A 19,837-nucleotide genomic window follows, 5' to 3' on the forward strand; every position below is an offset into this window, starting at 1 on the left:
GTTTTTATCCTTGTAGCACTGCAATCACTTGTACGGAAATTGTCGAATGTATTGGAAACGAGGCTTCGATCAGCTGTTTAGCATACGAGAAAATGTTCTTCTGTTGAGGATCTCCGCAGAAGACTGAAATGAAACAAAGACGATTTTTGTAGGTATATTGAAACGACAGTATTGCTGTTTAATAGTTCAGTAGCTTTTAAGTTTGTTTTAACAATTTTGAATAACTTATGCTGAAGAATCACGTTTTAAACCGACAAAAATAAGGTTCCAAAAATGTAGCATTAACATTATTGATTTGTTTGTTTATGTTTTGACAGATGCCATAACATTCCGTGTTCTTAGATAAAAAAATAAAAACACATAGAACCTTATTTATATTTGATCAATCTTTGCAATAGGAGAAAGCTATTGCGTAAAATTACGGAGGCGGAGCGAGAGAGGCAAGATTAAGATTTTTCCCAATTTATATTTTTTACTGTTAAACTGACAATTGTCAGGGATTGTAATGTGTTTTCACCAGATGGTTACAAAATCATGTCTGTTGCAATTCTCTAAAGGATTAAGGCTTTCATTAAGCCAGTTACTTCTAAGGTGCCAATAGACGATTATACGATTGGAAAAAACATGCCATATTTTTGGGAGACTTTCAAGTGAAAACCAGGAGATTTTTACATTAGCCCTGGGTATTATGAATGCATCTAAAACCAAGGCAATCTGCAATATTACACAAATGCTTTCCAGGGAATTTAGCCCCCATGTAGGTTTATATTGTCTTATTGCCTGTGTAGACATTTTTTTGGTGTGTTCTACTTGTTTTTAACTGAAAATCACTGTATAGTCTTCACGATTATATTTTCAGTCTGTTTGGGCAGAAAGTCATCCAAATGAACTTGTCGAAGCCACTTTACACATTAATAACAAGTTGTTTTTTCTCAACCTGCTTTAGCAAGATTTGTTACCTAAAGTCGTTGCAGATTTTAGTGCTTTAATTACCATGAAAAAATGTTCCAAAAATTTCAATAGCTTTGGCAGGACCATTCCTATTGCTCATATAATTATATATAATATTAAAATTTGCAAAATTTGCAAGTTGGATATCATGAGGATAGTTTTAAGTATATATCATATATTGTAAGAAAATGTATTGCAAAAAACAATTTTGTCTTCAAATTTCGTAAACTGCCTCCCACATACATGCCATATCCCCCGGCGGGGGGGGGGGGGGGGGGGGGGGGGAAATCCCCCGGAATTATGATACATCCCCCGGTCTCCCAGCGGGAGATAAATATCCCCCGGATTTTTTTATTTTAAATATTTTACATCAATTAAATCAAGGGGATTTTTTCCCTGCCAGGGGTATGGCATCAGTGTTTTTTTCTACCTTTTTGTGAATGGAGCCAGGGCTCTTAAAATTGTGAAAATATTGACAAAATGCCTAAAATTATGCTTTACGAAAGAATATTTCAAACAAGGAAACAAAGCAAAGGCACTTAGATATACAGAATTTGAGGAGTATTAAAAGGTTAGAAATACATTTAAACAAAACTGTACTAGATGACATAAATACAAGATGAGAAAAAATAAAATTGGATGGTGAATTTTGAGTCCATTTTTGTGAAAAAAGAAAACCTGGATTGTCAACGTGGCTGAATTAAGGCCTCATTTTTCAGTCAAAAAGAGTCATTGGCCATGTATGCTAGATGGGTAGGCTGTAATCTAGGATGTGTTGTTATCTCACCCCCTATAGCAATGCCCAGCCACTTCCAAATATAAATAAATGCATAAACATAAATCCCGACTCTGTTTGTTTGTTTAGGTCGGAAAATGGTGTATGACACAACATTTTGAAAGTACCGTAAATGACTGGTTGTAAGGCAATAATGGTTATAAAACACACCATGTTTTTTGACAGTAACAAATTTATTTGCTTTAAGCAAAATCGTTGTAGCATTTTGTTCAGTTTGTTATATTTATGCCCCCCTTCGAAGAAGAGGGGTATATTGCTTTGCACAGGCATGTCAGTATGTCGGTCGGTCCGTCGGTAGACCAAAGCTTGTCCGAGTGATAACTCAACAATTCCTGGACATATGGTCATCAAACTTCACATGAAGGTTGGGCCTGACCAGTAGATGACCCCTATTGATTTTGGGGGTCATCGGGTCAAAGGTCAAGGTCACAGTGACCTTTAAAGGTAAAATAATTTTAAAGCTTGTCCGAGTGATAACTCAACAATGCCTGCACCCATGGCCCTCAAACTTGACATGGAGGTTGGGCCTGACCAGTAGATGACCCCTATTGTTTTTGGGGGTCATCAGGCCAAAGGTCAAGGTCACAGTGACCTTGAATGGTAAAAGGTTGTCCGAGTGATAACGTGACAATGCCTGCACCCATGCCCTCAAACTTGACTTGGAGGTTGGGCCTGACCAGCAGCTGACCCCTATTGTTTTTGGGGCTCAATGGGTCAAAGGTCAAGGTCACAGTGACCTTGAATGGTAAAAGGTTGTTTGAGTGATAACTCAACAATGCCTGCACCCATGGCCCTGAAACTTGACTTGGAGGTTAGGCCTGACCAGGAGATGACCCCTATGGTTTTTGGGGGTCATTGGGCCAAAGGTCAAGGTCACAGTGACCTTTAATGGTAAAAGGTTGTCCGATTGATAACTCAACAATGCCTGCACCCATGGCCCTCAAACTTGACTTGGAGAATTGGCCTGACCAGGAGATGACCCCTATGGTTTTTGGGGGTCATTGGGCCAAAGGTCAAGGTCACAGTGACCTGGAATGGTAAAAGGTTGTCCGATTGATAACTCAACAATGCCTGCACCCATGGCCCTCAAACTTGACTTGGAGAATTGGCCTGACCAGGAGATGACCCCTATGGTTTTTGGGGGTCATTGGGCCAAAGGTCAAGGTCACAGTGACCTTTAATGGTAAAAGGTTGTCCGATTGATAACTCAACAATGCCTGCACCCATGGCCCTCAAACTTGACTTGGAGAATTGGCCTGACCAGGAGATGACCCCTATGGTTTTTGGGGGTCATCTGGCCAAAGGTCAAAGTCACTGACCTGGAATGGTAAAAGGTTGTCCGAGTGATAACTCGACAATGCCTGCACCCATGGCCCTCAAACTTGACTTTGCGGTTGGGCCTGGCCAGAAGATGGTCCCTATTGATTTAAGGGGTCATTGGGCCAAAGGTCAAGGTCACAGTGACCTGGAATGGTAAAAGGTTATCCGAGTGATAACTTGACAATGGCTGCACCCATGGCCCTCAAGCTTGATTTGGAGGTTGAGCCTGGCCAGAAGATTGTCCCTATTAATTTCAGGGGTCATTGGGCCAAAGGTCAAAGTCACAGTGACCTTGAATGATAAAAGGTTGTCCAAGTGATAACTCAACAATGCCTGCACCCATGGGCCTCAAACTTGACATGGAGGTTGGACCTGACCAGTAGATGACCCCTATTGATTTTAGGGGTCAAAGGTCAAGGTCACAGTGACTTTGAAAGCAAACTCGACAATTCTTGGACCTATGATTAACAAACTTGACATGAAGGTTGGGCCTGCCCAGTAGATGACCCCTATCGACTTTAGGGGTCATCAGGCCATGGTCAATGTCACAGTAACCTTTAACACAAAAAAGTTAACAAATCTTCCCCCTCTGATATCTCAACAATGCCAGAACCTATGATCATTAAACTTGACATGGATGTTAAGCATGACCAGTAGATCACCCTTATTGATTTTAGGATTCATAGAGCCAAAGGTCAAGGTCACAATGATCTTGAATGGTAAAAGGTTGTCCGCGTGATAACTCAACAATGCCTGAACCCATGGCCTTCAAACTTGACTTGGAGTTGCATCTGACTTGTAGATGACCCCTTATGATTTAGGGGTCAAAGGTCAAGGTCACAGTGACCTTGAACGAAAAAAACTTGTCTTGTGATAACTTGACAATGCCTGCACCCATGGCCCTCAAACTTGACATTTAGGTTTCTGGTGACCAGCTGATGACTCTGGATTTTGAGTTCATAGAGTCAAAGGTCATGACAGTCATAAAACACTTTATCCTCACACTTTAATGGTCATAATCTTAAAACAGCAACAAATCAGCTGTCATTTCGGTCCATGCATATTTCATTCAATTGTCCATATAATCCTGACAACATGGCGCTCAGGGGGGGCATAATGTTTGACAAACATCTCTTGTATTAGTTGGTTTAATATTTGAATATTCTCTGATATTTTGTATTTTCCATTAAGTACGTTGCTTTCCAGTTTTTAAGTGATGGGAGTGTAAACATTAAACAATTGACCACCATGACCAATCTACACGAGGCTGAGTCTTGCTGGGAAAACTCCCTACCCTCCTTCCATGGGAACAGAAAACACCAATCTCTCAACAGCAACTATGAAGATGCAGGAAAATGTAAGTAACCTTAATATGAATAGTTTAGATGTTTTACTGGTGAATGATTGGAAAATAATAAAAGGGTGCCTAGAACTCTGTTTGATAGGGAAAAAACATCAGTGGTTGAAATAAGAACGTGACTGCTTTCATGCTTGCGCAAATTCTGGGTTTTATACAGCAGGGTTTGTTAAAAAATGTAATGCCAAGCAGTAGTGTATGAATTCAGGCATGTACATCCCAAAGAAAAAAACTTTAATCTTAATAATGAAAAATTGTTTAAGATATTCAAATGTAACTTTGTACACATATTACTAAAGAAATTACTCACATGTATATTAAGGTCTATAACTCTGGCTTTAACACCTATTCTAGAGTTATGGTCCATTTTCGACTGTACAATGACAGTTGATGTTAGCTTGATGGTGCTCATATGTAACATTATAATAATTCATTATTGAAATGATAGTGAACCTTATTTTTCAGTGCACAACCAAACTTCAGACTCTGGATTCTTCGAACAACTGAGTTTTGGGGACAAATTTAATCTCAGCACAAGTTTGAAAGGGGACCAGTCTCATGTGTTAGGTTTGGAAGATCTTGTGAACCAGATTGTGGATGATGACAACTCACTGTTCGCCTTTAACAACATTTGCAATTCTACAAGCAATGCAAACACACTACTTTCTAGTCTTCAAAGTGACAGGTTTGATTAAATTAGTCTGAAAATATTTTTATATAAATTTATTAATCAGCTATTTCAGGCTTTGGCTTCACTATTTGATGCATAATCATAACCCCCCTTACTGTAAGATAGTATATATAAATTGCAACTTTAGTATGTATTTAAATTAAGGTCATTTAGATTTGAAAACTGATTTAGGTTGCATTACATAATATCCATAAATAACATGAGGTCAGACTAAAGCACGATATAAAACAAATGGTTACATCCTATTCTTCTGTATAAGTCATTCCTGATTTGCATCCAGGTAGGTATTCTGATAATCTGTATCGGAATATGTGTGTCCGAATTTAGGACAGTTGAGGTCGAAACAAAAATTTACCTTATATTGACCTGGAAGCGATTAGTGAATATTGTTTGCATGCAAGTACGTTGTTACCATTTATTTTTTGCCTGTGAGTTTTCATGCCCTGTCATTTGTTATATTTGATGAAACGAGCAAACTTTTTTTGATGAAACAGATTTCAAATGTGATTATTTATTCATTCACTTTTTCATGTCTTTTGATAATGAAAAGAAGATAATAATTATTTTTTTCTCCTTGGCCTTATTTAAGAATTCTTCTCTTTAAGAGTGTTTCAAAACGTGCCACTTGGCAGTAGAAATGTTAAAAAAAAGAAAAATTAAATTTAACCAACAAATATACTTATCTACAGGAGAGATGACAGCAGTTTGAGCAGTTTGTGGTCCTCCAGCCTTGATGATAGCGGCCTCCATGATTCCTCCAACATCCAGAGTCCACTCACTTTCCCTGCACAATTCCACAGCACACCAAACTACTGGGAGGATAGGAGAAGTTCACAGTTACAACAGAGTGGGGCGTTGAATAAGAGCAGTCTGAGTCAGAACTCAATGTTACATAATGGTACTTCTGTGTCACAGCCTGGTAATGTTTATGTTCCACAAAGAAATGGAAATGATGATAATACATACAATGGTGTGGAAGAACTGAATAGATCATGTGATGTAATTGAACGTGGACATTTTGATTTTGACTTTTTTAATTCTCAGACAAGCAGTACTGATGGAAGAAGATTGTCAGAACGAAGCAGTGTTTCATCTCTTGCTTCACAGACAAGCAGACAGTCCTGTGACAGTTTGATTGATTTGCAAAATATTGTAACAAAAATGGACATTTCAGGTCTAGGTGGTAGTTTGCCTCAAAATCAGTCGCATGCTATTTTGAGTAATTCTGGAGCAATGCAAGAATCATCCTTCCACCCTATGCCTGCATTCAAAACCACACAGCTGACAAAGGGCAACATGCGATTTTCTGATGAAAATCAAAATCTGATGAAAAATGTAAAATCCATTGCCGAGCAGTTGTCAAATTCTTCAGTAAAGAGAGCTTTGACATTTGTAAATGACAGCGTGAATGGCAAACATGATAACATTAGATACAATTTTGAAAGAGGAGAGTACTGTGAAATGTATTCTCCAATCAATGAACCAGAAGGTAGATTTGTAACTCAACCTATGAATATGAAAGTTTTCAAACCTATAAGATCAGCACAACACCTAGTCCAAGATTCACCAGTATTATTGAAGTCAACAGAAGTGAAACCTCCCATACAGATTTTGAAGAACCCATTGACACAAAATCTCAAAACTGGTGATCAAAACACGATGGAAGAGCGTGTTATGAAATCAGTCCATTTATCTTCCACTAGTTCGCCAACATTTTTAACACAGACTGCTACACAAAACCAGGCATATCTCCAACAGCAGCAAAACACTTCAAAGCTGGGAACGTTTCCAGCAAATGGATACACAAATGACAGTTCGTACACTCTTGCACCTTCAACAGCTTCAACAACCCCATTACACCTAACAATACCAAGCCAGCATATGCCAATGCAGGTTTTTACCAATGGTACCAGCCCAGACTTTATTCGCCATGCCCAGATACCAATGGCCCCTCCACACCCTCAACTTCTGAAGTATGGATCCAAAATTCCGTACATGTTTCCTCCAGGGACATTGTTATCCCAACCAGTTATTCCTCCGGATGGCTATGATCTGGTGGCCATTGATGCGTTTGGTCGTATGATTCCAGTACAGTACACTGACATGGTTTATGAGATGCCGCCCAGATATGTGCAAGGATGCCAGCCAATGCTCTCAACAATGAAAATGCAGCGGTAAGAATGATGTTATTTTTGGGGTATTATATTATTTATTGTTATATTTGAGTCAGCGTACTCTTTGATGGCAGTTTTGTGATGCTTGTTTAGTCATTTATTCATTTTAAGTTATATCTTTGAAATACAGTGTCATATTTTATTGAATACATTTTAAAATTGAGGAACTATACACATGAACATGTCTGGGTACAATTTTAGGAGAAGTGGTCCAGCCAATGAATTGCATACAAAGCTTGAGGAGTGCTACGACCAGTATAAGCAGATGGAAACTGAAAGGAAAAAGGTTGCTGTTCTGAACACCTTAATGCTATTTTTCATACATTAGTCATTCATATGTAAAACTTAATCGCAAAGTACAATGAATATTTTCAACAACCATGTTGCATCAAATTAGACAGCAAAACAGATTACCTGATGCATTTTAGAGAAAAGAGAAATAACAATCTCATTAAAGTTTAAATATAAATCTTCCGTTTGGATATATTCCTCAATTGATTATAGAGTTCAGTTACTATATATGAAAAAGTTAACAAGAGTTTATATTGTTTAGTTTTAAACAAGGGATAGCAACGAGTAGTAAAATTAATACTCGAGTACTCAGACGATCGTTCAATCGAGTACTCGGGTACTCGATTACTCGGAAAAATTGAATATGTGTTCGCAAAGACAAGATTGTGTATAAATGTATCATTAATGACGTATATTGTGCGTTGGTCGTATTATTGGTCATTTTCACCTTTAAAGTAAACTTTCATTACGTATTTTAACAAAAAATGATATAAAAAGAAAACAAATGTTGTTTCAGGCTTTTAATTTGTCTTATTCGTTTCATTTTATACAAGTATGCACAGCAGAAATGAACAACAACCAGAATTACAATGAACGAAAATTAATAGCATACATAAAAATAGTGAACAAAATTCAATACGAAGTTCAGTTGTTCAGATGTTTACTCTACAATTTTTATTTTTTTTAAATGATAGTTTTTCGTACTGTGTAATTGTTGTTTACCTCATTAATATTCATAATTCTTGATTTAAAATATCAACCAATCAATTGTGATAATCATTGCAAAAATAGTTAAAATACGCCCATTAAGAAATGAATTCTCGTAACGGTCAATACTCTCGTAAGCGTCCATTGTTTGGTGAAAGGTCTCTAATTGGTAAACAATAGAATTGTGTAGGTGAAAGTACCGCTATCAAAACTTCGCTAATTGACATCAGTGCTAATTTGAAATAGGGGTCCTTTGTTGACAGTTTGCAACTATCACAACAACTGTCAACTAATTGATTGAGGTCAATTGTGTACACAGCGGGGATTAGAGGGAACGTAAATTGTCCTCTTGGCAACTTACAAGGTCTGATATTTTGTCTGTAGTTGGTGATTTTTATAGAAGTTTTTTTTTAAAAATTCCGAGAACTCGAGTAGTGATTTGGTACTCAAGTACTCTGACGTTCGATCGAGTACTCAGGTACTCGTTGCCATCCCTATTTTAAACACATAATATCATAAAGTCTTAAACTTCACTATTACTGATCTTGCTGTGTGTTTAGACTGAGGCTGAGCTGGCTAGACAGAATCCAGGCAAGAAGGTGTCCAGTGCCAACAACATCGTGGTGCCCCGCCTCCCTGCCAACCCTTCACGTGTTGATAGGCTTATAGTGGACTCCTTCAAAGAACATGCTAGGGTATGAATACAGGGCTCAACACTTACTTATTTATTTTATGAACCCTAGAAAATTACAGGGTGTCCTGCAAAATTTCATCACAAAACAAAGATGTGTTTTGCCATTAAATATATTGTTTAATTTATATTTAGAATCCTTTATTTGTCAAGATTTTTTTTCTATTGGGGAATCAGTTCTGAAGCGCTGCTTTCGAATCGCCACATTATGAAAAATTACTGACAGAATTCACATCACAAAAATTCTGTGTTTTTGGTGCGGATTGAAAGATCTGGTCCTAGGGCACACTGTATGGCCATTAATGTGCATACCCTTAAGTAGGATTCTTAGATCCAGACCAGAAACACAAGATAATTATAACTATACTTACATAATAGTTTATACTGTTTTGGCATTTTAACTGACATTATACATGATGATGTGAGACTTATTTAGAAGGATTATGAAATAGTCTGGACTTAATTTAGAAGGGACTGTTTAAAAGATTTGAGTTGTGTTTTTTTAGAAGTTTCTTATTCAAAACATTTCATGTAAAATAAGCCATGTACATAAACATAATTTTGTGTTCAAACCAAAATGTAAGCAAACAGTTGTCAGGAGGTTTTGGAGACCTTTTTAAATTGAGTATGTATTGTACAGATAATAACACTGGTTGAAAAAATGGAGCGTTTACGAGAGTTGAACATCCACCCAAGTGTACACTCAGCCCTGGAGCGCTGGCTGGAGGGGATACGTAAGGTTCAGGCACGACGAAAGGAAGAGATTGTTAATGCTGCCAACCGGCACCGCAATGGGTCCACTAGGAATGACAATGAGAAAGGTACAAACAATTTGAAATGAACATGACTTTGTTTCATTAATCTTTCAGTTTGTGTAGTATTCCTGTATATTTATTGTAGATATATTATAACCTTTTGGATGATTATTTAATATGGTTCGAAGGTATTATCAAGAAGGTACCAACGAAACACTTTAGTCTTATTTACCTCCGTTTTCGATCACGAATACATCTGTGGCGGGTCCAGGATTCTATTTTAGTTGGTGCATTAAATTTTAAACTTAATACATGTATGTATGAGAAACATTAATGTTTCAGACATCACTGCTCTAGCTGCTGCCATTGCTGAGTTGACCATGCTTACCCGTAAAGCGCGCACAGCCAATTGGTGTGCCCTGCAGATGGCCACTCTAGATAACCCGGACCTCTCACACATGGGCATTGTTCTCCAGAAACAGGACGGGGTTAACATCTACAGGGTCCAACAGCCAACAATGACATTGGCTCCAAGACCCAATTCCCAGTAAAACGGACCAGAGTTTGCTTCTTTAGTTGTACAAAGCTCTTTGAGTCATTCTGGCTCTTTGGCCTTATACTCAGTGAAATTCTTGTCTGAGGATGTAAATAGGACCACAGCTGGCAATAACTGGCGGTTACACTTGCCACAGGACCAAATTTTTAGCAGTTCATGTAGGTGTCTGCTTGTCAATATGAGCATTAGTTTGATTTGTCTCTATATATTTTCAATGCTATGTTTTTACCTTGCTTTCGAAGGCCTTATCATGATAATTGTTTTGTAAGCTTACAGTTCTAAATACTGAAGTAGTGATGACTTTTGGTGTATTTTTTCCTTTATGTTGTTAGTAGGAATTGTGTTTAAGATCATTAAATGATCACATAGAGATAGATTTTTAAAGTGGCACAATCACATAGAGATAGAGTTTTAGATTGCTTGATCACATAGAGATAAAGTTTTAAAGTGGCATGATCACATAGAGATAGAGTTTTAAGGTGGCATGATCACATAGAGATAGAGTTTTAAAGTGGCATGATCACATAGAGATATAGTTTTAAAGTGGCATGCTCACATAGATGTAGAGTTTTAGGGTGGCTTGGTCACATAGAGATAGAGTTTTAAGATGGCATGGTCACATAGAGATAGAGTTTTAATGTGGCATGGCCACATAGCGAAAGAGTTTTATAGTGACATGGTCTTATTTGTGATGTATTTTTTTGTATCCGAATCACGGTTAAGCTGAGGCAGTATTAATTAGCAAAGACAGTTTTGTTCAAATATGATTGTATCAGAATTCATGATACAATAAGTTGTATTTTCAAGTTGATGAATTAGGAGTGTGTATTTTACAAGATAATATTTATAATTCTAATAAGACAAAATTATCAAATATGTTCATAAGTTTCATCCTTTTTGCCATGCATTTCAACCCTTTCAACCAAAGATCTGACATTGTTTGGGCATATTCTACAGTTATTATTTGCTTCTTAGCAACTTGGAATGTTATTGGAATGATATGTTTTTGATCAACTGCTTCAGGTCATTATTCTTAATGATTTATTGTTGATTGGATACAATCTGCATTTTAGAAAAGATAATCATTGCTCATGTTTTTGATCTGATTTTGAGACATGTCATATTCATGTACTTCATCACTCATAATATGTTGTTGTTATGTACAGAGTTACCATTTGTCTATTGTAACAAGCTTGATATCTCAGTGTAAAGTTGCTTTCTTCCTTGTATAGTGTATGCAATAGCACTGTTGATCATGTTTCTTCCATATTGTACATAATATACATTTATAACTTTACACTTTTTCTCTTGGTGCATTTGAAATGAGATTTCCTATTAAAGACATTGCACATACAGCTTTATTTCTGTCAGTGTTTTGATCACATTGTGTCTTTTAGCGTAGTTTTATCTGTTTGAAAAAAAGGGCTTATAATCTAAAATCATATAATAGTTCCCATACCGACCTGTGTGCTGCAAGGCTATATAATAGTGCTCCTCAGTGGTTCCTGAATAGTTGCAGGCCTATGCTCACTTATTTTTTTTGAAAAACTATCATCTTTACATGTATTGCCTCATCAAAATCTGTTTCTTTTGCCCATACATATAATAATTGATTTCAATCAGTAAAAAAGGTAATTTATTTCACTTGATAAGTTTATTTATTTCTATATGAGCTACTCTAATACCAAACATGTCTAGAGGTAACTCTGTGCATTAAATTTGGTGTTTTTGGCCTCACCATTAAGAAAAGTCATCTGAGAATGGAAACTGTATACTTTAATTTGTTGGCAAATTGCTATATAATTTATAAAACCTGTGTACTGATTTTTTTTTTTGAATTTATTGTCTTTCACATTATTCAAAACAGTATTGCTTTCAGATTATATATTCTACCTAGTCATTTATGATCTATGATATTGAAACTGTTGAGTGACCATTGTCATTATTTAAATTGACATTATATTAAGCATTCACAAGAATATATTCCACAGAATGTGTCAGATATTTGAGTTCATGGCTCTTTATAAGTAATAAGTCAAACATTTCTCAGGCGTTTATTTGTTTGGCTTCATTTTCAGTAACATCCAACTTTTATAAATGCTTGGATGTTTTCCTATGTAAGACACTTAAGTTTTCTAACAAAACCTATTAAGTATCTTTTTGTTTTTGATTGTTTTTGAAGTTAAAAAAAACCACTTTAACATTGCATATAACAAAACATTAACTGATAATATTTTGGCAATACTACCATTATTTTACATATAATACAATAAAGTAAATTGTGTATAGATTCTCATTATTAAAGTATCCTTCTGTTCTAAATTCTTAAAAGAATATTATATTGTTAAATATGTTGATAACATGAAATTAATGAACAACTGATACTCTCTATTTTTGAGGTCAGAACATTTTCCCAGAATGGCTGGATTTGATGGAAACTATATAAATGTGCTGATACATATTGTTTGTTTGCTTTAACTGTATTTGAGTGTATATATAAAAGTGCTTAAGACTGTACATATGTGTTTATTACAATGTGTAATACCCTTAACTGTGATATTTAGTGCTGTGATTATCTAAAATATAATGCTGGTAGAATGTATTATACATTGAGGCTTTTGAGAGCTTATAACAAACAGGTCAATTTAATGTTTGGACATGGCCAAAATTATGATCTCATGTTTATTACAAAATTTTAAGTATCCTAAATAATTTTCATTTAGCAAATATTTTTGTAAACCTGTGTATTGACTAGAAATGTATTTAAAAACTAGTACAGATAAAAATTAGTTAAACGTAAGATTGTAAAAATACTTGAAATAGATTAAGTTAATTTTACTAATGATACTACTTGAAGAAATTTTAAGGTAATGCATCCATCATAAAAACTTCAAAATTGCTACTGGTAAAGTTTCATTTTGAGGTTTGAATATTTGTTAAGTTTTCACAGAGAGCTTTTTATATAAGCATTATGGTGTTTAAAAAATAAAAATAAAAAGTGCTATGGAATGATAGTAAATTTTGTATTATCACCTCCCTTTGATATATCATTTCATAAAAGTAGCAACATATTGGCGTTGATCAAAAATAAAATACATGCAAAAGTAATATAATGGTTAATCAGTTGTATGAATTAAACATAGAAATGATCTCGATGTTAATATCTAAAATGCACGAACATATCTTTGCATCCTAATGATGGATGGTTTACCTTAAAATAGATCAATATGATTAAGTTAAATTCAGTATTTATAATGCAAGAATAGCAAAAATAATAATGCCTTAGTGACATTAGTGAAGTCTTACCTTGGAACTTTGCTTATGTAATATAGTCATACATGTAGCTTTTGTTTACTGCTGAAAAGCGTTTATTTTTTATTTGAGATGATAGCAATGAATTGATTATGATGCACTCCATACATTTTTGTTACATATTATTATTCTGTGTTATATAGCTTTTTGGTGTCAGAGAAAGATTACATTTTAATGCTGTTGCTTAAATAGTCTGTGATTAAAAGTTTTAGTTTATTATTGCTTTAACAGTATATTAGATACAATGTACCTTTGTTGTTGAACATGGTTTATGTAGATTTTCATCTCTTGTGCACAATTATTTCTCAGGTAGCAGTGTACTATGTAGTTATAATATGTTTACATATTGTTGTGTTTGTTCCTAATTTCTGCAATATTAATTATGTTGTATTTTCCTCTTTGATGGCATTTACGGTATCATCCTTTCTTTCATGTTTTCTTCATCATTGTTAAGACCTTGTATCTTACATTTTCATTTGAGGACATATTACATAGGGACATAATCGTTTCAACTGTATCATTGTATTTGTACATGTAGTTGGTGTTTATTATTGGATTATAGTTAAAGCCTATTAAGAAATGGAGCTAGAATTGTTATAGTTATAGTTACTTTTATGTTAGACCTTTAAACTGTATTTTGCGCTTCAGGTACCTATAACGGGCACAAGGTTTCCTATTTTAGCACGGACGTGTATTCATTGTTGTTGTTTACTATATACAAGTAACAAGTATATTCAGCATTAAGTGTTTTGATGTATTGCGTCTCCACAGTCTTTTAAACCTAGATGGTTGAAAAGACCATGTTTCGATCATAGAATATTTTCACAATCATGACATACATGGTTAGTCCATGCCAAAGTGATTATAGGTTTAGGCGTCATCTGGCAATAACCAAATTATCAACTGTTTTCATAATTCAAATATAGAAATGATAACCAAATTTAGGAAGCTTACCATATATAATAATGAAAGTATATAATGAGTCATAAATAGTTTTTTTTGTGAACCTGCAACTGTTTTTTCTACATTGCTGGCTTGCTGTTTGAACTTTTGGACTGCCTCCAGACTACCTGCTGTATAAATCTTGGAGGTTAAATTAATGATGATACTGGGTATGCTTTTTTACAACAATTGTTTGGTTTTTCTTGCCAGCAAGACAGGTTTGAATATTAGAAGTTTGGAACCCAACATTAATCTATTATGGCCTTATGCGACGGTAGATTTTTATCCTGAGATGGTAGATTTTTATCCTGTTGTACCGTTTAAAATTCTTGACTTTTATGTATGGCATTTGTTTTTTGTCACATTACAGCATCAAAGTATAAAATCTTCATCCACAGTTTGTCATTTATAATGATTGACAGCTTGGCATTGGTAATCTATTAAAGCTTGAAAGCACAGTTAAGGAAGTAAGTTTTAAAAAAATATTTTAAAAAATGAAATAGTTATGTCTCATAGTCGCCTTTGTGAAATATTTTGTTTTTCTCATTCAGTTTAGATCTCTACAAAAGTCAATGATCATTTGTTCTAATATAATTATTAGTTTAATTTAACAGTTTTAAAGAAACTTTCTGACCTATAATTTCACCACATAAAGATAAAAAAATATAATGGCCATACTGGTTACTGATTTATACAATGATACTTAATTAAGAAATATCATCCTGCAATTTTTTCTTGAAGAAAAAACTTCATTTTGTTAACTGAAGAAAGTGATACAAATAACCATTCTTAGTAAAGAACCATCAACCTCGATAAAGTATTCTATATTTATTAGTGAAGCGATATTAAAAAGTACGTTGATTTGGAGTAAAGTTCATTATTGTAAAAGAGAAATAGTATTTTTAGTTAACTAGCCATAGTTATGATGTTAGAATAGCATTAAATATCTTAGTGTTCCTATTCATTTCTTTATAATAATAGAGTATACAGACTACGAGATAGCTGGCTATCTTGAATTACATTTTAATTTATGTACATACAGGGCTGTAGATAGTTTATAATGAAATAGAAGTCTAATGTAGTTAATATCTACTGTATTGCTAGTTATCGACTTTTCCTTACATAGTTTTAAACTTCCTTACATCGAGTGTAAGTTTCAATGGTACTCTCAAAATCATGTTTTTGTGACACAGTTGTATGTTGTGTCTACAGCTTTAAGGAGAAAACGATAGTACCAAAGTTTTTGTCTTACAGCTTAGGGTAATAGGTGTGCTAAGAAAATAGAAGTGCTTTTATGATTTGTAAAATTCAAAATTATGTCATATCAGAATAGTTTTTAAATATCAATGTTATGTTGAACTTTTTAAAGATTTTTTTTCTGATGTTTAGGATATACAGACATAAAACATGTATGAATATGACTTAAGTTGATACAGTAATTAGAAATAATGCAAAACTATAATTTATGAGTAAACCACATATGTGCCATATCTTGAATGCTCAGAAATGAAATTTGCTGCGTTGAAAATAACACCCAAGTCTTGTAATTTTGGCCTTATAATGTTTGTATTAGATTTTTTATGGCCTACAATCCAATGCAATGAAAATAAGGGGTTGTTTTATCAAATGAAGATTGTATATAATTATAGAAAGATTTACCTTGATGTTCAGATTTATTGTTAGAAAGGTTATAACAGTTGGGTTTATTTACTAATTTATTTATTCTCTTTATTACTATGCTAGTTCACCTTTATCTTTTTTATTTGAAAAATAAATCTTAAAACCTATTCTAGCTTGTTTTAATACTACTCCCCATGAACCCAAGTATATAAAAAAAATAATTAAATATAGAACTTTAAAGAGTTATTTGTTAGTCGAATCGTAATTTATGACCATGATGGATGAAATACACCCTGAGATAGTCGGCCAAGTTCTGAATAGTAAGTTGAAAATTCTGATGTTGTCATATCCTAGAAAACAACTTCATCCAGTTGGCACCTTAAAAAGCAATACTTACACCCTTACCTCAAAGGTAATTTTTGAATGCAGTGCCATGAATCCAGTTTCTTTGACCTCTTTTTTTTATACTTATATAATATTGCACGCTCTGATTTTACTTTTCACAAGTAATAATGCGATATTCAATGAAGCAACTTAGTTTGAAACAATAGCAGTGGATTTGAACTAGGATATTAAATTACAAATGTTACACTGTTAAGCCTATAGAAGTAGTTATCTACAATTGAAAATAACTTTAGTTAATTTGTTAATCAATACAAGTTCATAAAACACTCGAAAAACAAAGGAAATTAAGAGAACAAAATTTGCCAGTATGTAGTTTTTCTCCCTATTTTTTAAAGAATAAAATGAGCTATCTGCATTATGGATGCAACTGATGGAGTTATAGATTGGCAGATTGGAAGAAGTCTTGCAGAGACAAACCTGCACATGTTTGAGAAGGGCCTAGGCACAGATATTGTTCTCAAAATGGGAGAAAAGGCACAACAACTTCCATGCCACAAGTTTATTCTAGCAAGCAGAAGTCCTGTAAGTATTTATTTCCTATGAATGACTTCTAGAAAAAGTTTACTATAATTATTTAGAATTATTCAGCTCAAATGGAATACACTACAGCCTAATATACGAATACCAATTCATAGGATTTTATGAGGCATTTTTAAAATGGACAATTAGATTTAAATCTCTTAAATTGAATTATTTTATAATGTACAAATGCCAATACTAATAGTGAATGATTGTTGATAAATATTTATTTGAACAGAAAGTGAATCCAAGCCTAAAAGTTACCAATCAATTTCCAACAGTGTAACTACAATTTTGGCAAAATGTAGTATTTTCTGACATGATTTCAAATATTTATCAATGCTACAAGCTATTTGATATACACAAAATTAATATTAAAACTTTTTAATTATAAAACGAGTGAGTGACCCTTAAGACTACGCTTTTCAGCAGATGATAAAAAACACTATTTGATTGGTTAAAACCAGACAGACTGATTAAATGAACAATCATTTTTTGTTTATACCAACATTAAAGAAATTAAATGAACCCTGCCATACTGAAACAACATAACTTGTACAAATGGTGCGCTTTTTCCCTTCAGTTATTTGCTTTAGCATACATATTTATTCTCATACATTATGTATTGTGCAGGTATTCTACACCATGTTCTATGGAGGGTTGCCAGAGACAGGAAGTGAAGTCATTATCCCGGACATAGAGTATGACATAATGGTCGACTTTCTTAGGTACTTGATAAATGTTTTTTGTAAATGAAACAGCTAAAGAAGGATGGAGCTTGCAAGGTCAGAGTTAGGGGCCTTGTAACACATGAATATGCATGTCATCAATAATAACATTTGAACTAACATTTCTTACGCTAAAACTTTAAATTGATATTTTTGTCATAATCTGAGTTATTGGAGTATCTATTTCAAAGCTAATATTTTGATTAGATCTAATATCTTGAATATAGGCAATGTTTATATGATTTTGCAAGTAAAACTTTCAATTAAGTTTGAGATCCACACTTTTGGCATGGAAAAAAACTGGTGGTCAGTTTTAGAGTATTATAAACTGAACAAGTGTCATAGCTAGAGTTATGTGCCTTGTTATGCATGTGTAGAATCACTGGTTATGTGGGTACATTTTTCATGTGGAAATCTTCATTAATAGTGTTAAAATACCATAGCTATATTTTGTGCAAGATGACAGAAATACTGGCACAAGGGCTATAAAATACTTAGAAAAAAAAAACAGGTAAAAAACATGAGCAACATATCAAACACCGATTTAACTGATCAATCTGCGTACCTTGGTTAAGTCACAAAATAATTTAGGTTCCTCCAGAAATTACCTGCAAAAAAATCATTTTGATATTTTTCTACTTTCAGGTACCTTTATAATGGAGGAAAGACGGAAATCATGCCAAACAATGTAATGGGTCTGATGTACACAGCTAAGAAGTATGGTGTTCAAACACTGACAGATGAGTGTCGGGTATTCCTCCAAAATGAGATCAATTCATCAAATGTTTGCACAGTTATGGAGCAGGCCCATCTTTTTGATGAAAGAAAATTGTGGGAGAACTGTTTAACAACAATATTCTCCAATGCGTTTGATGTGCTAAGGAATGAGGACCATGATTTTCACAATCTTTGTGCAGACTGTATGAAAAAGATTGTTGAGAATGACAGATTAAATGTTCCTGAGGATTTGATATTCATAGCTTGCAAAAGCTGGGCAGAAGAAAAATGTGGGTCCATGAATATTGATATTAATGATGCAAACTTACGAGAAATATTAGGTGGTATTTTGTTTGCAATACGATTTCCATTTATGAATGAAATGCTCTTTACTGAAATGGTATCACATGGGGACATTTTGACCCAGGAAGAAAAGTTGTCGGTATACCAGCAATTCAACCACTCACCGCGGGATGGTGGACCCAATATCAGTGAGAAGACAAAGTTCTGCTCTAAACCTAGAGTTTCTGCACCTTCATACAGAGCTGAGAGGTTCAAGGAAGTCGTTGGAGGGACATTGTTTGATTTCTGGGAAAATGACAACATGATTGATGCCATTTCATTCAAAGCATCCCGAGATATATCTCTTGTTGGTATTACTATATTATCGCCATTCCAAAATGGAATTATTCGAGGATCACTGAGTATATATGATGAAACCAATATCTGCTTAGCAAGCCGAAAACATCTAGAAATCCTCCAAGCTACAAATGACAAAATGGTTGACATAAATTTTCCTAAGCCGGTAGCCATCTCAGAAAGTTGTTGGTATACCGTAACCCAGCAAATGAGTGGGGGAAGGTCATATTTTGGCACAGATGGGCAGAAGGAAGTGAAGGGAGAGGGGGTTGTGTTTAGGTTCAGAAATAGTCCCATGTACGCTAACAATACCAACGTCGAGTCGGGTCAGATATATGCCCTGCTATACAAATAGACTTATTTACTTTTGCAGTGATCTCCCTTTACAAGTTAATAGAGGAAAACAAATTGTTTTAGTGTATGAATGCAATAGTTATATTTCATGATTCACTACTATGAAATACACAAATGTACTTGCTTTTGGTGTTCATGAAATGAAATCTATTGCATGCCCTTGCACGTCTTGTTATCTTTTTTATCAGGTTTTATCTGCAGGCTATAACTATGTCACACAAAAATAAGAAATTTGTTGGTATACTTTTGGATTTTATAAAATATCAAATATTGTTAAAGGATAGCTTGAAATCAGAAGCATAATAGAGCCT

The 19,837-nt window shown here is 34.4% G+C and overlaps 2 protein-coding genes across 4 annotated transcripts; both read left to right on the plus strand.

Moving 5' to 3' along the window:
- The first annotated feature begins 42 nt into the window (after nt 1–42).
- LOC128234114 (meiosis-specific coiled-coil domain-containing protein MEIOC-like) lies at nt 43–16,331 on the plus strand. 3 transcript variants are annotated; one of them, XM_052948132.1, is made up of 9 exons: nt 43–148; nt 4,274–4,424; nt 4,890–5,109; nt 5,805–6,034; nt 7,124–7,289; nt 7,491–7,575; nt 8,849–8,983; nt 9,620–9,800; nt 10,077–16,331. In XM_052948132.1, exons 2-9 carry the CDS (start codon nt 4,316–4,318, stop codon nt 10,283–10,285), a joined length of 1,335 nt encoding a protein of 444 aa, XP_052804092.1. In that variant the 5' UTR covers nt 43–148; nt 4,274–4,315; the 3' UTR covers nt 10,286–16,331. The 3 variants fall into 3 exon arrangements, with proteins under 3 accessions (XP_052804092.1, XP_052804090.1, XP_052804091.1); XM_052948130.1 differs by having other exon boundaries at nt 5,805–7,289; XM_052948131.1 differs by having other exon boundaries at nt 70–152; nt 5,805–7,289.
- A 537-nt stretch (nt 16,332–16,868) lies between these two features.
- On the plus strand, nt 16,869–19,708 carry LOC128233519 (BTB/POZ domain-containing protein 6-like). Its single transcript, XM_052947226.1, has 3 exons — nt 16,869–17,091; nt 17,722–17,816; nt 18,462–19,708. Exons 1-3 carry the CDS (start codon nt 16,927–16,929, stop codon nt 19,525–19,527), a joined length of 1,326 nt encoding a protein of 441 aa, XP_052803186.1. The 5' UTR covers nt 16,869–16,926; the 3' UTR covers nt 19,528–19,708.
- Nucleotides 19,709–19,837: the final 129 nt, after the last annotated feature.

This window comes from Mya arenaria, chromosome 5 (genome assembly GCF_026914265.1).
Source record: "Mya arenaria isolate MELC-2E11 chromosome 5, ASM2691426v1".
Taxonomy (NCBI): Eukaryota; Metazoa; Mollusca; class Bivalvia; order Myida; family Myidae; genus Mya; species Mya arenaria.

Bases quoted from the DNA above. Each gene is read 5' to 3' on its own strand.
- LOC128234114 (XM_052948130.1), top strand. From the start codon at position 4,316: ATGACCAATCTACACGAGGCTGAGTCTTGCTGGGAAAACTCCCTACCC. The intron at 4,425-4,889 runs GTAAGTAACCTT...CTTATTTTTCAG, and splicing joins CTATGAAGATGCAGGAAAAT to TGCACAACCAAACTTCAGAC. The intron at 5,110-5,804 runs GTTTGATTAAAT...ACTTATCTACAG, and splicing joins TCTAGTCTTCAAAGTGACAG to GAGAGATGACAGCAGTTTGA.
- LOC128233519 (XM_052947226.1), top strand. From the start codon at position 16,927: ATGGATGCAACTGATGGAGTTATAGATTGGCAGATTGGAAGAAGTCTT. The intron at 17,092-17,721 runs GTAAGTATTTAT...TGTATTGTGCAG, and splicing joins TTCTAGCAAGCAGAAGTCCT to GTATTCTACACCATGTTCTA. The intron at 17,817-18,461 runs GTACTTGATAAA...TTCTACTTTCAG, and splicing joins ATAATGGTCGACTTTCTTAG to GTACCTTTATAATGGAGGAA.